We start from the raw sequence: 16,595 nt of genomic DNA, 5'->3' as shown, positions 1-16,595 counted from the left end.
AGGGAGCCACAGGCACTTTGGAAAAGCTTTACCTCTTTCCAATCTAGGCAGTGCCAAAGGACAGAAGCTCTTGGCCAGTGAAATAATTTCTCTCTCACCAATCTTAATTCACTTAGCTGAAGCCTTCCGTCTCCTACTAGCTCTGAAAATAGATGGCCAATGAGTCACAGAGGTTTTACAATACCTGTTAACTCTAAAAATACTAAAGAACTCACATAGGTTATCACAACCACAGTTAACTCTAAGAATAAAACAAAAACAGAATAAAAAGTAGGGCCAACAGCAGCCATAAGCAAAAAACTTTCTTCACCTCGTTGGAGGAGGAAGACTAGATATACTTTCTGGGGCCTTCTCTAGGAGGAGATCCATGGTAGTGCGGGCAAATCTTAATACATACAGCAATGGTTACACAGTGAACTGTATGAGTGACAGAGGGTTAACAGCAAAAATGAGACAAGTTTGATTCACAGCAGGGCTTTATGACTGGCACATGGGTCCTGCAGGGTCTACCCCGGGCTGGGGTAAAACAATTCTGGGATTTTGCTGTGGTTGAGTTCACCAGAGGGTGAGCGCAAAGGATTGTTGTTATGCCAAGCTCAGGACACAGTCTGCTTGCTAGGCCTTAGCTCTGGGAAACAGAGATGTCTCCTAATAGTAAAAAGAGAGGGGTGGTCTTGGCATGGGGATCCTGACACACCTAATTGCTTTTCGTTAGTTGTCAACACTCAAAACCACCACAGCACAGATTTCCCACCCAACTGCTACATCTTTAATCTTCACCACAAATCCTTCATATCACTAACCTGTTATATCAGACTCCTATGCCATGTTCTTAAATTTCCTTGGCTTAAATGAGATGACTCACCTTTCACTTTACAGGCAACCAGCTACTCAACAAATTTCCCTTTTGAAATCAATAGCCCTTTTAAAACCTCAGTCTCTAAATGTTAATAGGATTTCCCAGTTTTAGTTACCCTATTTGTTGATAAGAATTATAGGTAAATAACCTGAGGCCATAATAATGCCCTGAAGCAGTAAAGTCACCAACATGGTTCTTCAACCCATTTGGTGTTCTTCAACCCATTTGGTGCCTTTGAATATAAATCCTTATATTCCCCGTTTTTTAAATAAATAAGAGTTCTTTATGTGAGCCCTTACAGGATATCATTCTATATCATTCACAAGGTGATTTAAGGCTTTACATTTATGTTGTTAATTTTCTATCTAAAACTGCTCAAATCCCATGTGAAAGCTGTGTTTTTCATAATGTAGAATTTTAAAAATATATGCTAAAATTATTTTTCTACTACTTTCAGGCATCAAAATGTTAATCTATAGTTGCCATATCTTACAGTCTTTAACCATTGATATAGCTCTTTTTCTTTAGATAAAATGTTTTCTGTCCCTTTCAGCACTAGTGAGCTCCATATGAATGGAACAGTGTCTTAAAGGCACAGTACATTTTATACTATGAACTTGACTGAAACCCTATTTCACCTGCCTGAAATGCTGTCCTTTTTATTTTTATAAAACTTTTAGACCTACTAGAAAAGATTTTTTTTCAGTCCTAATTTAATAACAAGGAACAAGAAATTAATTATAGAAGAGAAATTTAAAAGGGAAATCTGTTACTGTTGTTCAGACTCTTTGTAACCCCCTTTGGGGTTTTCTTGGATAAGACACTGAAAGGCTTACCATTTCCTTCTCCAGCTCATTTTACAGATGAGGAAACTTATTGCCTTGCCCAGGGTCACACGGCTGGTAAGTGTCTGAGGCCAGATTTGAACTCAGGAAGATGAGTCTTCCTGACTCCAGGCCTGGCACTCCATCCACTGTGTCACCTAGATGCCCCTTTACTTTCCTGCTTCCTTTACCAACAGCAGCCAGAACTCCTATTCTATTCCTCTTGCTGCCACTTCAGGTTTTCCATACCTTCCTTTTCAACAGTTGGGATGCTTCTCATGCCTTTGAGCTGTCCCTGTCCTAACTTCACTCCCTATTTCTGAATAGACTTTGTAAAGCACAAGAAGGGAGGGAGGAAAGGAAACTTATCATAATGTCTCAACAGCTCACTTACTCCCCATACCTTTCCACAAACACCCTCAGCCACATTCTTCACTGATCCCTAGGATCTCACCTCTGCTTACTCCTGTAATTCATCCCACAGGGCTCCATCAGTAAATTACACCTGAGCTTGCTTTAGCGCTATAGCAGTGGACAATGGGTTCAGTGCATGAACTCTAGTTCACAGAAACATCGTAGGCTTTATCGTATAGTACTTTCAGGAAATTATGGGTGAAATAAATTTTAAGTAAGACTGTCCTGGTAATACCATTACCTTGAATAGCAATGTTTCTGTGGGAAAATGTTGAGTTCAGGTAAGCTGGGTACTGCCTATACTGCTGAAAGGGATAATTTTAGAAATAATGTGAAGAATGTAATCCCAGGTTGGCATGCTCCAAAGCCTAGAAAAATGAACATGCTACAAAATATAAGGAAGGACTAGAAGCAAGAAAGCAAGCTTGGGCCTTAAAGACAAAATCAAACCAGTGCACTGGATTAAGTGGCCCTGATAGTAAAGATAATGTGTTCAAGAGGAAAATAGAGAATTGCTATAAATTTGTTTGGACTGACTAGGACCCCCAAATAAAAACCAAAAAGTAAAAAAATGACAAGAAGTGACAAATGCTTCTGAAATGTATGAGGATAATAAGGATAGATTTAAGGTGAGGGGGTAGAATCAAGATGGCAGAGTAAGAGTAAGCGTTAGAGTCTAGCTGTCCTCTCACACCTCTTCAACAAAAGGTCTAGAGAATGTGTGAGGCTGAGTTCTTACTGGAAAACTGAGAAGTCATACTGAGTCATTTTTCTGGCCTGGGGTAGCTTGGGGAGACAGATAAAAAGGTCAGTGGACTTTGGGGAGGGGGTTTGGCCAGGAGTTCAGGGCTGCCATGGGTGCAGCATTCCAGCACTTGGGGACTGAGAGATGGCCAAGACAGAACATCATGAAGAGATGCCATAGCAGCCTTGAACAAGTATGGAGTGCAGAAACAGGTGCATTCTGGCTACTCTCACACCCAGTGCGGGGCCACAGATCCAGGGCAAAGATGAGCTGTTGTGAGAATTGGCACCAGCTTTAACTGAGCAGGGAACAAGTTCCAGGAAGCAAATGTGGCTCTGATCCCAGCACCAGACAAGGGGAGCTGGCCTTTCAGGGCCTTTGAACATGCTGAGCCTCCAAGTGAGTCAATACAGGCTGAATCAAGCAGCAGTCTGCTGAAATTCCCAACTAGGAATGAGAAACAAGCCGACGGACCCAGACCTGGTCCAGGAACTTGCAGAACTCAGGCCATTGAGCAGACTCCTAGATGTCCTCGCTTTGGGAACACAATGCTTGTAGGTCCCTAGCCAGAGCTGGGAAAGCAACAGAAGGACATAAGAAAATGCAGGAGCTCAGGCAGATATCACTTCCTCCCCAGAAGTGTTCAGAGTCCAGTATAAAGTCTAAACAAAACTCTTAAAATTAAGAAGTAGGCTGGAAAATGAGCCAACAAAATAAAAGCCTTATAATAAAGAGCTATTTTGTTGACAGGGAAGCTCAAGACACCAACTCAGAAGAGAATAACATAAAAACGTCTACAAGCAAAGCCTCAAAGAAAAATGCAGCTTGGACAAAGTCCAACAAAAATCATAGAAGAGCTAAAGAAAGAGATAAGAAAAAAGAGCAACAATTGATTTTAGGAACCAAATGAAGGGCAGCTAGGTGGTGCTGTGGATAGAGCACTGGCCCTGGAGTCAGGAGGATGTGAGTTCAAATCTGGTCTCAGACACTTGACACTAACTGTGTGACCTTGGGCAAGTCACTTAACCCCGACTGCCTCACCAAAAAGCAAACAACAACAACCAAACAAACAAAAAATCAAATGAGAGCAATAAAGAATGCAATAAGACGCAAGAGCTATGAAAAGAGAATTAACAGCTTGATAAAAGAGGCACAAAACCCGCACTGAAGAAAGCGCCTCAAAAATGAGAATGGACAGTTTTCAGAGGAAGAAATCCAACCCATTAACAGCCACATGAAAAAATGCTCTAAATCATCAATAGAGAAACACAAATTAAAACAACCCTGAGGCACCCCTAGCACCTATCAGATTGGCTAAGCTGATAAAAAAGGAAAATAACAGATGCTAGAGGGGATGTGGAAAAATAGATATATTAATGCATTGTCGGTGGAGCTGTGAACTGGCCCAGCCATTCTGGTGAACAATTTGGAGCTACCCCCAAAAGGCTATAAAAGGATGCACAGCCTTTGACCCAGCAATGTTGCTACTAGGGCTATACCTCAAATAGAGCAAAGAAGGAGGGGGAAAGACTCACATGTACAAAAAATACTGACGGCAGCTCTTTTTGTGGTTGCAAAGAACTGGAAACTTGAGGAAACTTCTCCATGTGGAGAATGGCTAAAGAAGTCATGGTATATGACTGTGATGGAATAAATGACAAAGGGGACAGTTTCAGAAAAACCTTAGAAGACTTTTATGAACTTATGCAAAGTGAAGTGAGAAGAACCAGGAGAACAATTTATATTATAACTACAATATTGATAATTAAATGTGAAAGATTTAATAACTTAGATCAATCCAACGAACCATCCTAATTCCAAAGGACTCATGCTGAAACATGCTAGCCACTTTCACATAGAGAGATGATGGATTCAGATTCCAAACTGAAGCCTATTTTCTTCTTTCCTTCCTCCATTCTTTCCTTCCTTCCTTCCACCTAGCTAATGGTAGTATTTGTTTTGCATGGTTACACACACACACACACACACACACACACACACACACACACGTATGTATGCATACATGCATGTATATATGTATGCACACACATACATCGTGGTGTGTACATACATATATGTATATATACATATATGGTTACATATGTGTATATATTTGGTTTTTTATTTTTCCTTTTCAATAGGTAGGGAAGGGGAGAATGGAGAGAATTGGGAATTGAAAATAAAATAAAACTGAATTCTAAAAATGCCTGGGGAAAAGCTAAATTCTTGGCAAGTGGATTAGCCTAGCTAGTTCTTGTAGTTTGTTTTGAGCAATAAGGTAGATCTAAAGCCTTGTCCTAGGGAAAGTAAACAATTATATCAAGGGATGTCTGTCAAGATGAGATGATGTAAATTTTGAAGTTGGTTTGTTTGTTTTTAGCCTAAGACAAATCTTGATATTTTTAGAGGATAGAAGGCTTCGAGGGAGCGGGGAAATGCCGTACTGAACCTACTGAATTAAAACAAATTGGAAAAGGATCTCATAAAATTATAGACTTGAAGGGAATTGGGCCTTTTAGGTCATCTAGTCCAACCTCCTCATCTTACAGTTATATATATATACATATACACATGCATCTATATATACACAGCTCTGTATATATGTATATATACATATACACACATATCTATATATCTACATACACATACTCCTGTGTGTATATATATATATACACCTCTGTATACACATATACATACATATGCACACATCTATATATCTATATATCTACATACACACACCTCTGTATATATGCATATATACATATACACACATATATCTATACGTACACCTCTGTATATATACACACCTGTATATATACATACACACACATACACACCTCTATATATGTATATATACACACATCTATCTACACATACATACCTCTATATATATACATATATACCTATATATATACACACCTCTGTATATATATACATATACACACATATATCTATACATACACACCTCTGTATATATACATATACATCTATACATACACCTCTGTATATATGTGTGTGTATATATATATATATACACACACACATCTATATATGCACACCCTGTATATATACATATACACACATATATCCATATACACACCTCTGTGTGTATATATATATATACACATATATCTATATATATATACACACCTCTGTATATATGTACATATATACACACATATATATCTATATATACACACACCTCTGTATACATGTATATATACATATACACACATATCTATATATATACCTCCATATATATACATATACACACATATATCTATGTATACACACCTCTGTCTATATACATATACACACACATCTATATACACACCTCTGTAAATATGAATATATATATCTATATACACACAGAGCCCTGTATATATACACATACACACATATCTATATATACACATCTCTGTATATATGTGTATATGTACATATACATACAAACACACATATCTAGATACACACCTCTCTCTATATGTATATATATACATATACACATGCATCTATATATACACAGCTGTTTATATGTATATATACATATACACACATATCTATATATCTACATACACATACTCCTGTGTATATATACACACCTCTGTATACACGTATACATACATACACATCTACATATCTATATACACACACCTCTATGTATATATACATATACACACATATATCTATATGCACACACCTCTGTATATATGTATATATACATATACACACATATCTATATATCTTGTGCAGTTATTTGCATGGTGTTTCCCCCATTAGACATTCACTTCCTAGAGGCAGGGCCCGTCTTTTCCCTTTATTTGTATCTCCATGCTCAGCACATAGTAGGTACTTAAATGTTTGCTCATGACACCTCCAAATTTTTTTTAAAAGTCTACATCACATAGGGGTAGGAGGGACAAGATTAATATTAAAGTTTAAAAAAAAAAGGCAAAACCGTGCCCCAATTTGGGCAAGCGAAGACAAGGCCCGTATCAGATAGGGGTGGGACGAACAAGATCAATCAGAGCTAAAAAGAGATAAAACCACGCCCGAATGGGCCCCGACCGAGGACGTCCTTCCGCACGGCGGTGCCACCCCAGGGCGCATGCGCAGCCTCTCGACGCTCTCCCAGCTCCAAGGAAAAGGAACCCGAGGCTGCGGAGTGAGAGAGAGACAGGGACGTGCTCCTACGTCGCGGTACAAGCCAGGAGACCAGTCTCACCCGATCCCCGGCCTCCCTCCCAGATCCCAGCCTTCTCCGCGGGCTCGCGCCGACGTGAACTGTCTCCCCGTTCCCTTTCGACCCCAGCTACCGAGGCGCAGGCGCAATTAGGAGGTCCGGACGCTCCTCCTCAGCCGCCCCGCCTCCCCCCGGGCCCCGCCCTTTCCTCGGGCTCGCGCCGACCCGAGCGGTCTCTTCCACCGCCTCTCTTCCCCATTGGTTTCCTCCGGCGGCGCACGCGCGCGCTCTCGCTCCTCCTCACCCACCCTGCTCGCGCCGACGCGAGCTGTTGTCTCCTCCGTTTGGTTTCCGCGCACGCGCGCGCTCGCCCCTCCTACCACCCCGCCCCCTCAGTGCCCTGCCCCTCCAGACCCTGTCCCCGCCCCGCACGCGCCTTCCTTACTTTCCACCCCCGGCCGGTGGCATCCTCCAGTCTGAGTGTGGGTCTCGGCGGCCATGGAGCTTCCCGGGAGCTTGTGCAAGAAAGTCAAGCTAAGCAACCAAGTGCAGAACTGGGTGAGCGCCCGAGGCCGGGGACGAGGAGGCGGGAGCCTCCTACGCCCCGCCGGGCAGGAGGGAGGGCGGGCGGGCGGGCTGGGGTCTCCGGGAAGCCGTGCCGGGGGCGGGGCGGGTGGGCTGTGCTGATGTGGCAGGGTCGGCTCGTGCTCGGGGCTGGAGACCCGTGGGACACCGCCCCCCGACCCCCCGCCCGCTCTGCGAGGAGACATCCCTCCTTCCCCAACCCCAGTGCCCCTGGAGAACGAGCCTTCGCTTCTTCCTCGGACCTCTGGGGCGGGCGCCTCTGCAAAGGGGACTTGTCAGCATCCGCAGCCGGGACTGGTCAGGGTGCCCACTGAAAAGCAGCCTTTAAAAATGTTGCACCCCTCCCCCATCCTTCGCGCTCCTCCTTTCTACTCCCACGGGACGGGGAGGGAGCCTTTGGAGAGCATCCCTGCGCTGGTGCCAGGTGGGCATCTTCCCTCGCCTTCCCGGGGCTCCGCTTCGCCCAGGCGTGTTGCAGCCTCGGGGTGCTGGGCTCCGTCTCCCCCTCCCCCCTTACTCTGTGGTTGAACGGTAAAAAGCTTGCAACAATGTAGCCTTTCACGGGCCCGGGGCAGACCCGAACTGAGCAGCTTTTGTGGCTAAGTGGTTAAGTAGGGACACAGTGCAAACCGTTGTGGCTGCCCCTGGAGGCTGGGTTTCTTGGAAGATGTGTGGCTTCTACCGTTTGCAGCTCCCCTGTCAGTTAAGTCCTGGTGGTGAAGCCACTCCTGTCCTGAGGGTACCCCGTTCCTTCCTCACTTGCTGTAAGACGAGTTTATAAGAGCATTGGTGGGCCGCACTTTGGGGTCATATAATAAGTAAACGGATCCAGGTCAAATCAACAAGCGCTTATTATGTGTGCCGAGCACTGGGAAGCCTATGGAATGCCTAGTTCCCCTGGGGGAATTAAAAAAAGACACCCACTTCAGGCAAGCAGTATGTATTTTGTTTATTTTATGACCAGTATTTCTTGGTTGCTCGAGGGTTGATGGATTTTCCAGGTGTTCTCTTACCTTCGCTGCATTCACTGATTCCCATACGATGTGAGCAGAAAAGAAAGGTGAAAGGTATCGTTCCACTAGTGGAAAGAGCAGACAAACCATCTGAAACTCTAACCAGAACAGGTTAAGTAATCTTTCACAGAAGACAGCCCTATACCTGGTGACTCAAAGGTGTGGTCTAAATGTTGGACCATCTGAAAGGTTAAGGAATCGGGGCCAGACACCCAGTCCTGCAAATTCTACTTCGTTATTGTAAAGGCCAGTTCACCAGGAGAGACAGGTTAACAATAATTATTGCTAGACCTGGGTTCTAGTAATAATAGCTAGTAGCACTTATATATAGTTTTAAGGTTTGCAGAGTGCTTTACAAATATTTCTCATTTGATCCTCACAACGACCCTGAGATGTAGGTGCTATTTTTATTTTATTTTATGTTATTTTTAGGCAATTGAGGTTAAGTGACTTGCCCAGGGTCCCACAGCTAGTGTCTGAGGCTGGATATGAACTCGGGTTTTCCTGACTTCAGGGCCACTGCTCTATCCACTTGGCCACCTAGCTGCCCCTGAGTGCTATTTTTATATCTGTTTTATAGAAGAAACTGAGAAAGAATGGAACTTAAGCGACTTGCCAAAGTCACGCAGGTAATAAATGTCCAAGGCTGGATTTGAACTCAAGTCTTGTTTCTCTAAGGTAGTCTGGGGTACCACTTATGGTACAATAGATAGGCAAATCATTTAACACTAGAAAGACCAGGTGTGTCAACTGAATCACAATTTTTATTATACTTTTATTTTGAAATAAAAGTTTTCATCCTATTTTCTTTCCCTTATGGATTTAAAAAAAACAACACTTGCTACAATTGGCTGCATCTTGGTCCTTTGAAGTATTCTTAAATTCCTTTATTAGGTTAACTTCCTTGGGTCTCTGTTTCCTCAGGTGTAGAAGGGCTTGGTTCCCTATTATTATGGTAATTAAATGAGATGATGTATTTGAAAGAGGTTTTCAAACTATAAAATACAGGTATACTTAATTTCTAGGATCTTAGTTCTAGAGCTGTAAAACAATCCAGCTGCAAATGTAGATTGTTTACTGTGTGCTAAGTGCTGGAGATACTAATACAAGAAAAAAAAAAGACCAGTGCCTGTCCTGAAAGAGTTCACATTTTTTCCTCCCAATATTATTTATTTATTTAATTAAATATTTCTCAATTACATGTAAATTTTTCAAATATATATATATATTTAAAATTTAGAGTTCCAAATTCTCTCCCTCCCTCTCAAAGAGGGGGCTAAGTTTTGGTGATGAAGCTAGGCCCCCCCTGTTCCTTCCTCACTTGCTGTAAGACAAGTTTGTAAGGGTGTCAGTGGGCCTCAAGTTTGGGTCGTGGAGCAAGTCAATGGATCCAGGTCAAGCCAGCCAGCACTTATTAACCATTTACTATGTGCTAAACACTTGAGGGGACCTGTTGGATCCTTGGTTGCCCTGGGTGGATTTAAAAAAAAATACGCACTCTCTCTGTCTCTGTCTCTCTCTCTGTCTCTCTCTCTCTCTCTCTCTCTCTTCTCTCTCTCCCATTCTTTCTCTCCCTCCCTCTCTCCCTCCCTCTCTTCCCAGGCAAGCGTACATGTTTTGTTTAACTTATTTTATGACTGGTATTTCTTGGTTGCTCAGAGATGGATAGATTAGCCAGGTGTCCTCTTTTACTCATTTCACTGATCCCCGCACGGTGTGAGCAGAAAAGAAAGGCATCTTTCCACTAGTGGAAAGAGCGCAGACTGCCAAAAGGAAGGGAAGGAAAAGTAGAGAAAGCACTAGGTAACTAGGTTGACTTCCCTCTCCCCTCCTTGAGAAGGCAAGTGATTTGATATACATTATACATGTGAAGTCGTGCAAAACATTCCATGTTAGCTATGTAGCAAAAGAAAACAGACCGGGGGCGGGGGAGGAAAGGAGCCCCAAGAAAAATAAAGTGTAAAATAGTATGCTTCTATCTGCATTCAGAATCCATGAGTTCTTTCTCTCCAGGTGGATAGCATGTTTCATTATAAGTCCTTTGGAATGCTCTTGGATCATTGTATTGATTAGCTGAGTTCACAGTTGCTCATCAGCCAGTATTGCTGTTACCATGTACTATTTTCAGGTTCTCCTCACTTCATTTTTGCATGAGTTCATTTTCCCAGGTTTTTCTGAAAACCATCCTACCCGTCATTTCTTGTAGCACAATAATATTCCATCACAGGCATTTACATTCTAATGGGGGAAGACAGTTCATAAAAGAGAAGCTAAATGAGGTGTGGGGAGGAGAAAGTACCTGGGTGAAGTTGGGAGGGGAAGGAAGCCTGGACAGATGAGGTTATGATAGGGTCAACTGTTAGCGTTTAGTAAGCACTGTCCTGTGGTACCAGACACTCTGCTAGGTCCTGAGGATAAAGAATGAGACAAGGAGCTTACAATCTGAGGACACGTACACATATATACAGCAGAAATATAAAGGGAATAAATACAGATGCATGCAAAACAATGAAATACATGGTAGTTTGGGAAGGAGGGTGGGCACTAGCAACTGGAAGAATCGGGAAAGGCTTCATGCAGAAGATGGTGTCTTAGCTGTTTCTTAGACTCTTATGATACTGTTAACTTTGACTATCTCTTACAAAAGGTTTAGTGGGAAATAAGTTTCAAACTAAAGGCTCAATTAATTTTTGTGATTATCTTAGAAGGTTAGTTATCCAAGACGCTGCTATTCCTTTGATAGATATTTGTCGAGAGCCTGTTGTATATAACACCGTGCTACAGTCTGAGGAGGATACAGACGAAATAGAAAATTAAGCTGGTTTGGTGGGAAAATGAATAGATTACAGGCTTGGCATCAGGAATACCTGAATTCATGTCTTTCCTCAAACACTTACTATGCATCCTGGGCAAATCTCTTAATCTCTTTGACTTTTACTTTCCTGGGCTGTAAAACTAGGGACTTGGGGACTTCATGGCTTGATGTCTCTTCCAACTCTAAATCTCTGATCTTGTCTGGAATTTTTGTTTTGTTTTTCCAGTTGTTAAAGAAGACTGAAGTCTTGTCCTATGCTTTGTGACCCCATTTGGGGTTTTCTTGGCAGAGATATTGGAATGGTTTACCATTTCTTTCTCTATTTTTACAAATGAGGAACTGAGGCAGACAGGGATAAGTGACTTGCCCAGGGTCACACAGACTCTTAACTAGAGGAGATAGGTGACCCAGTGGATAGAGTGCTGGGCCTGGAGTTAGGAAGACCTGAGTTCAGATACTGCCTTAGACACTTCCTAGCTGTGTGATGCTGGGCAAATTGCTCAGCCTCTGCCCACTTCAGTTTCCTCAGCTGTAAAATGGGGATTATAGTAGCACCTGCCATGCAGCCTTGTTATGAGAATCAAATGAAGTTTGTGAAGCTCTTAGCACAGTGCCTGGCATGTAGCAGACGCTGAATAAATGTTTACTCCTTTTCTCTTCCCTCCCTTTTCTACTCCTAATTAGGGGTTTAGCAAAGAGGGAATGTGGAGGGACTGCCTGTGGAAGAGGTGGGGCTTGGTCTTAGCCTTGGCCTTGAAAGTCTTGATAAGACTTTGGTGTAGTGGGGAGGGGGAAACATGATTGAAGAATTCAGAATGACCATGAGATTACCTGGGACCAACATCTTCCACATCTCCTTAAAAATCCTTATGTTAACCCCCAGCTCAAGTGTGACCTGGGATAGAAAGGCTTCTTTCCCTCTCAAAGGGGATCTCTTTCCACTCAGATTTTACTGCTGCTATGCCTGGACCTCTCCTTTGAATGGCTCACATTGTTTTTAGCATCATACTCGAGTATGTCGGTTGACCTGTTCCTCTCACTTGCATCAGATTATGCTCCTCTTGAGGGCAAGGATTACTTTTTAAAATAGCTTTATATCCCCAGTGCTTTACATCTAGTAAAAGTTCAGTATATGTTCATGGTATTTCATTGAACAGTGAGGAGACCTCTGTAGGTGGAATTTAATTTAGTAATGAGAGATGAGGTGGTAAGGGCTAAAGGGTCTGATAGAAGACTTAAGGCAATGTAGAGCTATTGGAGATTTCTTTTTTTTTTTTTTGGCTAGGCAGTGGGGTTAAGTGACTTGCCCAGGGTCACACAGCTAGCAAGTGTCAAGTATCTGAGGCTGGATTTGAACTCGGGTCCTCCTGACTCCACAGCTGGTACTCAATCTACCTTGACACCCAACTGCCCTCCTATTGGAGATTTCTAAGTGAAGGGTAGCCTTATTAGAACCAAAGGTTTTCTGTGGTTGGTGTGTAGTATCTGTCTGAGTGAAAGAAGATGCAGGTAGCAGAAAAGCTAGTTGGAGAGGAGGAAAAGCTAGTTGGAGAGGAGTACGGCTTGCATTAAGGTGGTAGTCAAGGGCATGCAGACAGAGGAAGGGAAAGATGGAAAGGAATCCGAGGGCTGTGTCAGAGGAAGAGTAGGTAGAATGTGGCTAACTGGATGTAGTCTGAAGCAGAGATGGAACAGTCAAAAGGAAAGTTTGTGGTTTAGCTGTTTAGTTATAGATAAGTTAAGTTTTATAAACATTTACCAAATGCCTACTGTGTGCCAGGCACAATATGAGAATTTGGGAATACGAAGACAAAAATGAAAGCCCCTCAGCCCTCAAGGGACTTCTGTTCTACAAGTCCTAGTGTCCTCTCCTCATTTCTCCATCTTGGATCCGTGTTGGACCAGTTCAACTCTACATTGTCCTCCTCTCATCAAATGGATGATTCTGTGCCAAGCCTCAGCCTTAGATCACTCCAGCCATTCACTCCCATTCTTGTGCTGCTGAATGAAGATGGAGAAAATGCCACCATTCTGACTGGCTCCACTGCAAATTTATGTTACACACCCTCAAGTGGGTCCTTACTGTGGCTAAACACTTTTTCTACATCACTTTTATTAACTCACTATCCCACTCTCCACATGGACTCTTTCAGACTTTTTTTTAACCTTTCTAGGACCTCCCATAGCTTCACCTCCCTGTACCCCCTCAGTTAAGAACCTTGCCTTATATTTTTTTAACTTTTTTTTAAACTTTTTTTTCTTCTTGCCTTATATTTTACAGAAAATATTGAGGCTATGGACAGCTCTTTAAATGTGACTTTACACAAAGAATTCTGAAAGAAATCTGCATTCTAAGACACCTTTGTGAACTTTACTGTATAATACAGTGTTTTCTCTCTCTTGGCGTGGTGCTCTGTGGCCCCTTGCCCCCTCCAAAAAAAATCCCTAAAAGACCCCCTCCAAGTGAAAGCAAAAGAGCCAACGTAGAGAGACCGCCACCTCTGCCAGGTTGGGGGGCTTAGTTTGAGACCTCTGTACTGAGAGAGAGGAGACCTTTGCCCCACTCTGCCCACCTGCCATGGTGTCTGGTCCCCTCTTGTCTTCTGTCCCTCCAGGCTTGGGTATTGCATGTCTGCCATAGGCCCCTGCATGTCACATGTCCTCTCCTGTGTTTGTGTCCAGCCCCCACGTGTCTGCCCCCGTGTTCTTCCTCTTGGTTCCTGCCAGAACCCATGTGGCTGACTCCGACCCCGAGCATGTTCCTCCTCCTGTTCTTGTTTCTCTGTGCCTGGCACCCATATGTCCTTGAGTAATGTGCTAGCCTCTCCCTCCATAGACATGCGACCCTCTTCTTGCTTCCCTCCCTTCCCCACATCTTTGGGCAAAGTCATATTGTGTAAAAATTGCTTTGTGCAGAGGTCTGCAGAATGTCCATTTACATAAAGTGAGAACTATCAGTATTAGCTGTGAACCTTTTCTTCTCCCTTCTTCCTTATCATCCCTCAGATGACTTCTCCTTCACCCCTGTCTCACATGGTGAAGGGGGTCTGAACTCCTTGTCAAAACTAAACCTGCACAAGGGATCACACTCCATTGAATCTCCAACAGATCACTCTCTGTGTCATCTCTCTTCTGTGGCTTGTTTTCAATTCTCCTCTACTGGCTCCTTCCCTTCAGTCTACAAACATGCCTGTCTCTCTCCTGTCCTTAAAATATGCTCACTTGATTATTTCATCCTTTTGAACTATTGTCCTATCTCTCTTCTCCCCTTGGTGGCCAAACACCTTGAAAAAGGCCGTCTACAATAGGTGCCTCTGCTATCTCTCCTGTCACTCTTAACTCCTTACGATATGGCTTTTGACCTCATCATCCCACTGAAACAGCTCCCTTAGCAGTTAACAATGATCTTTAATTGTTGTTTGTCCTTCATTCTCGAGATGGCCATGATATCAGGAAGGTGATGCTATGACTAGCAAGTGAATTGGATGTAAGTGAGGGAGGGCTGTGCAAGGTCACCAGCCTCACTTTCTTCTCCAGAGCCATCTGGGTCCAGTGGCCAGACATAGATCAGGACGACTGGCCAGTGATCTTTTAATTGCCAAACCCAGTGTGCTTTTCTCACTCTTCTTGCACTCTATGCAGTCTTTGACACTGTTGATTATCCTCTTCTAGTTCTCTTCCTACAGGTCAGACTGTTGGTCTCAGTTTCCTTTGCTGAATCCTTATCCAGTGCATTATCTGTAGGCATCCCATAGGGCTCTGTCCTAGGTCCTCATTTCTCTCTGCTATTCACTTGATGGCTTCAGTTATCATCTCTGTGCTGATGATTCTCGAATCTACCTATTCTGCCCTAACCTTCAATCTTGCATCTTCACCTGCCTCTCCGACATTTCAAACTGAATGTCTAATAGGTATCTTGAACTTAATATGTCCAAAACTGAACTTATTATCTTTTCCACTAAATCCTCCCCCTACTCCAACTTCCTTGTTACTGTCAAGAGTACCACCAACCTCCCAGTCCCTCAGATTCACAACCTAGAGTCATCTTGGATTCCTCAGTGTCTCTTGCCTCCCCTCCTCCCCTTTTGTGTGTGTGTGTGTGTGTGTGTGTATGTATTTTGCAAATAGTATTTTATTTTTCCCACTTAGATGTAGAGATAGTTTTTGACATTCATTTTTATAAGATTTTGAGTTCCATATTTTTTTTCCCTCCCTCCCTCCCACTTCCCCTCTCCAAGGCAGCAAGCAGTCTGATATAGGTTAATCATGTGCAATTATGTAAACATTTCTACATTTGTCATGTTGTGAAAGAAGAAACAACGAAAAAGTGAACATAGTATGCTTCGATCTGCATTTGGTCTCCATAGTTATTTCTCTGGATGTAGATACTGTTTTCTATCATGAGTCTTTTGGAATTGTCTTGGATCATTATATTGCTGAGAAGAGTTAAGTCAATCCTAGTTGATCATTGCACAGTGTTGCTATTACTGTGTACAGTGTTCTCTTGGTTCTGTTCACTTCACTCAGCATCAGTTCAAGTTTTTCCAGGTTTTTCTGAAATCTGCCTGTTCATCATTTCTTACTGCACGTTAGTGTTCCATTGCATTCATATACTACAACTTGTTCAGCCATTCCTCAATTGATGGACATTCTCTCAATTTCCAATTCTTTGCCACCACAAAAAAGAGGTATTACAAATATTTTTGTACATGTGGGTCCTTTCCTCTTTTTTACGATCTCTTTGGGATACAGACCTAGTAGTAGTATTACTAGATAAAAAGGTATGTACAATTTGATTTCCCTTTGGGTGTAGTTCTAAATTGCTCTCCAGAAAGGTTAGATCAGTTCACAACTCCACCAACAATGCATCAGTATCCCAATTTTTCCACATCTCCAACATTTATTATTTCCCTTTTCTGTCATATTAGCCAATCTGATAGGTGTGAGGTAGTACCTCAGAGTTGTTTTAATTTGCATTTCTCTAATCAATAGTGATTTAGAGCATTTTTTCATATGATTATAGATAGTTTTAATTTCTTCTTCTGAAAACTACCTGTTCATATCCTTTGAACTTCAATTGGGGAATGACTCTTGTTCTTATAAATTTGACTTAGTTCTCTATATTTTAGAAATAAGGCCTTTATCAGAGACACTGGC

The 16,595-nt window shown here is 42.5% G+C and overlaps 1 protein-coding gene across 3 annotated transcripts in view; it reads left to right on the top strand.

Annotated features, from left to right (window-relative positions):
• The window catches only part of PAPSS1 (3'-phosphoadenosine 5'-phosphosulfate synthase 1), a 164,560-nt gene that overhangs the window by 32,690 nt on the left and 115,275 nt on the right, over positions 1 to 16,595 (top strand). Inside the window, exon 1 of one of the 3 annotated variants that reach the window (XM_021001397.2) lies at positions 7,434 to 7,583. The exons of 1 other annotated variant lie outside the window; for it this stretch is intronic. In XM_021001397.2, the coding sequence (XP_020857056.1) occupies positions 7,524 to 7,583 (60 nt within the window). In that variant the 5' untranslated portion in view covers positions 7,434 to 7,523. Of the gene's footprint in view, positions 1 to 7,433; positions 7,584 to 16,595 lie in introns of those variants that run through there. One more of the 3 variants, XM_078148590.1, reaches the window with a different exon arrangement.

Source organism: Phascolarctos cinereus, unplaced genomic scaffold, assembly GCF_003287225.1.
Source record: "Phascolarctos cinereus isolate Bilbo 61053 unplaced genomic scaffold, phaCin_HiC Scaffold_9;HRSCAF=440, whole genome shotgun sequence".
Lineage (NCBI taxonomy): Eukaryota > Metazoa > Chordata > Mammalia > Diprotodontia > Phascolarctidae > Phascolarctos > Phascolarctos cinereus.
This window is presented reverse-complemented; position numbering and strand designations above follow the sequence as displayed.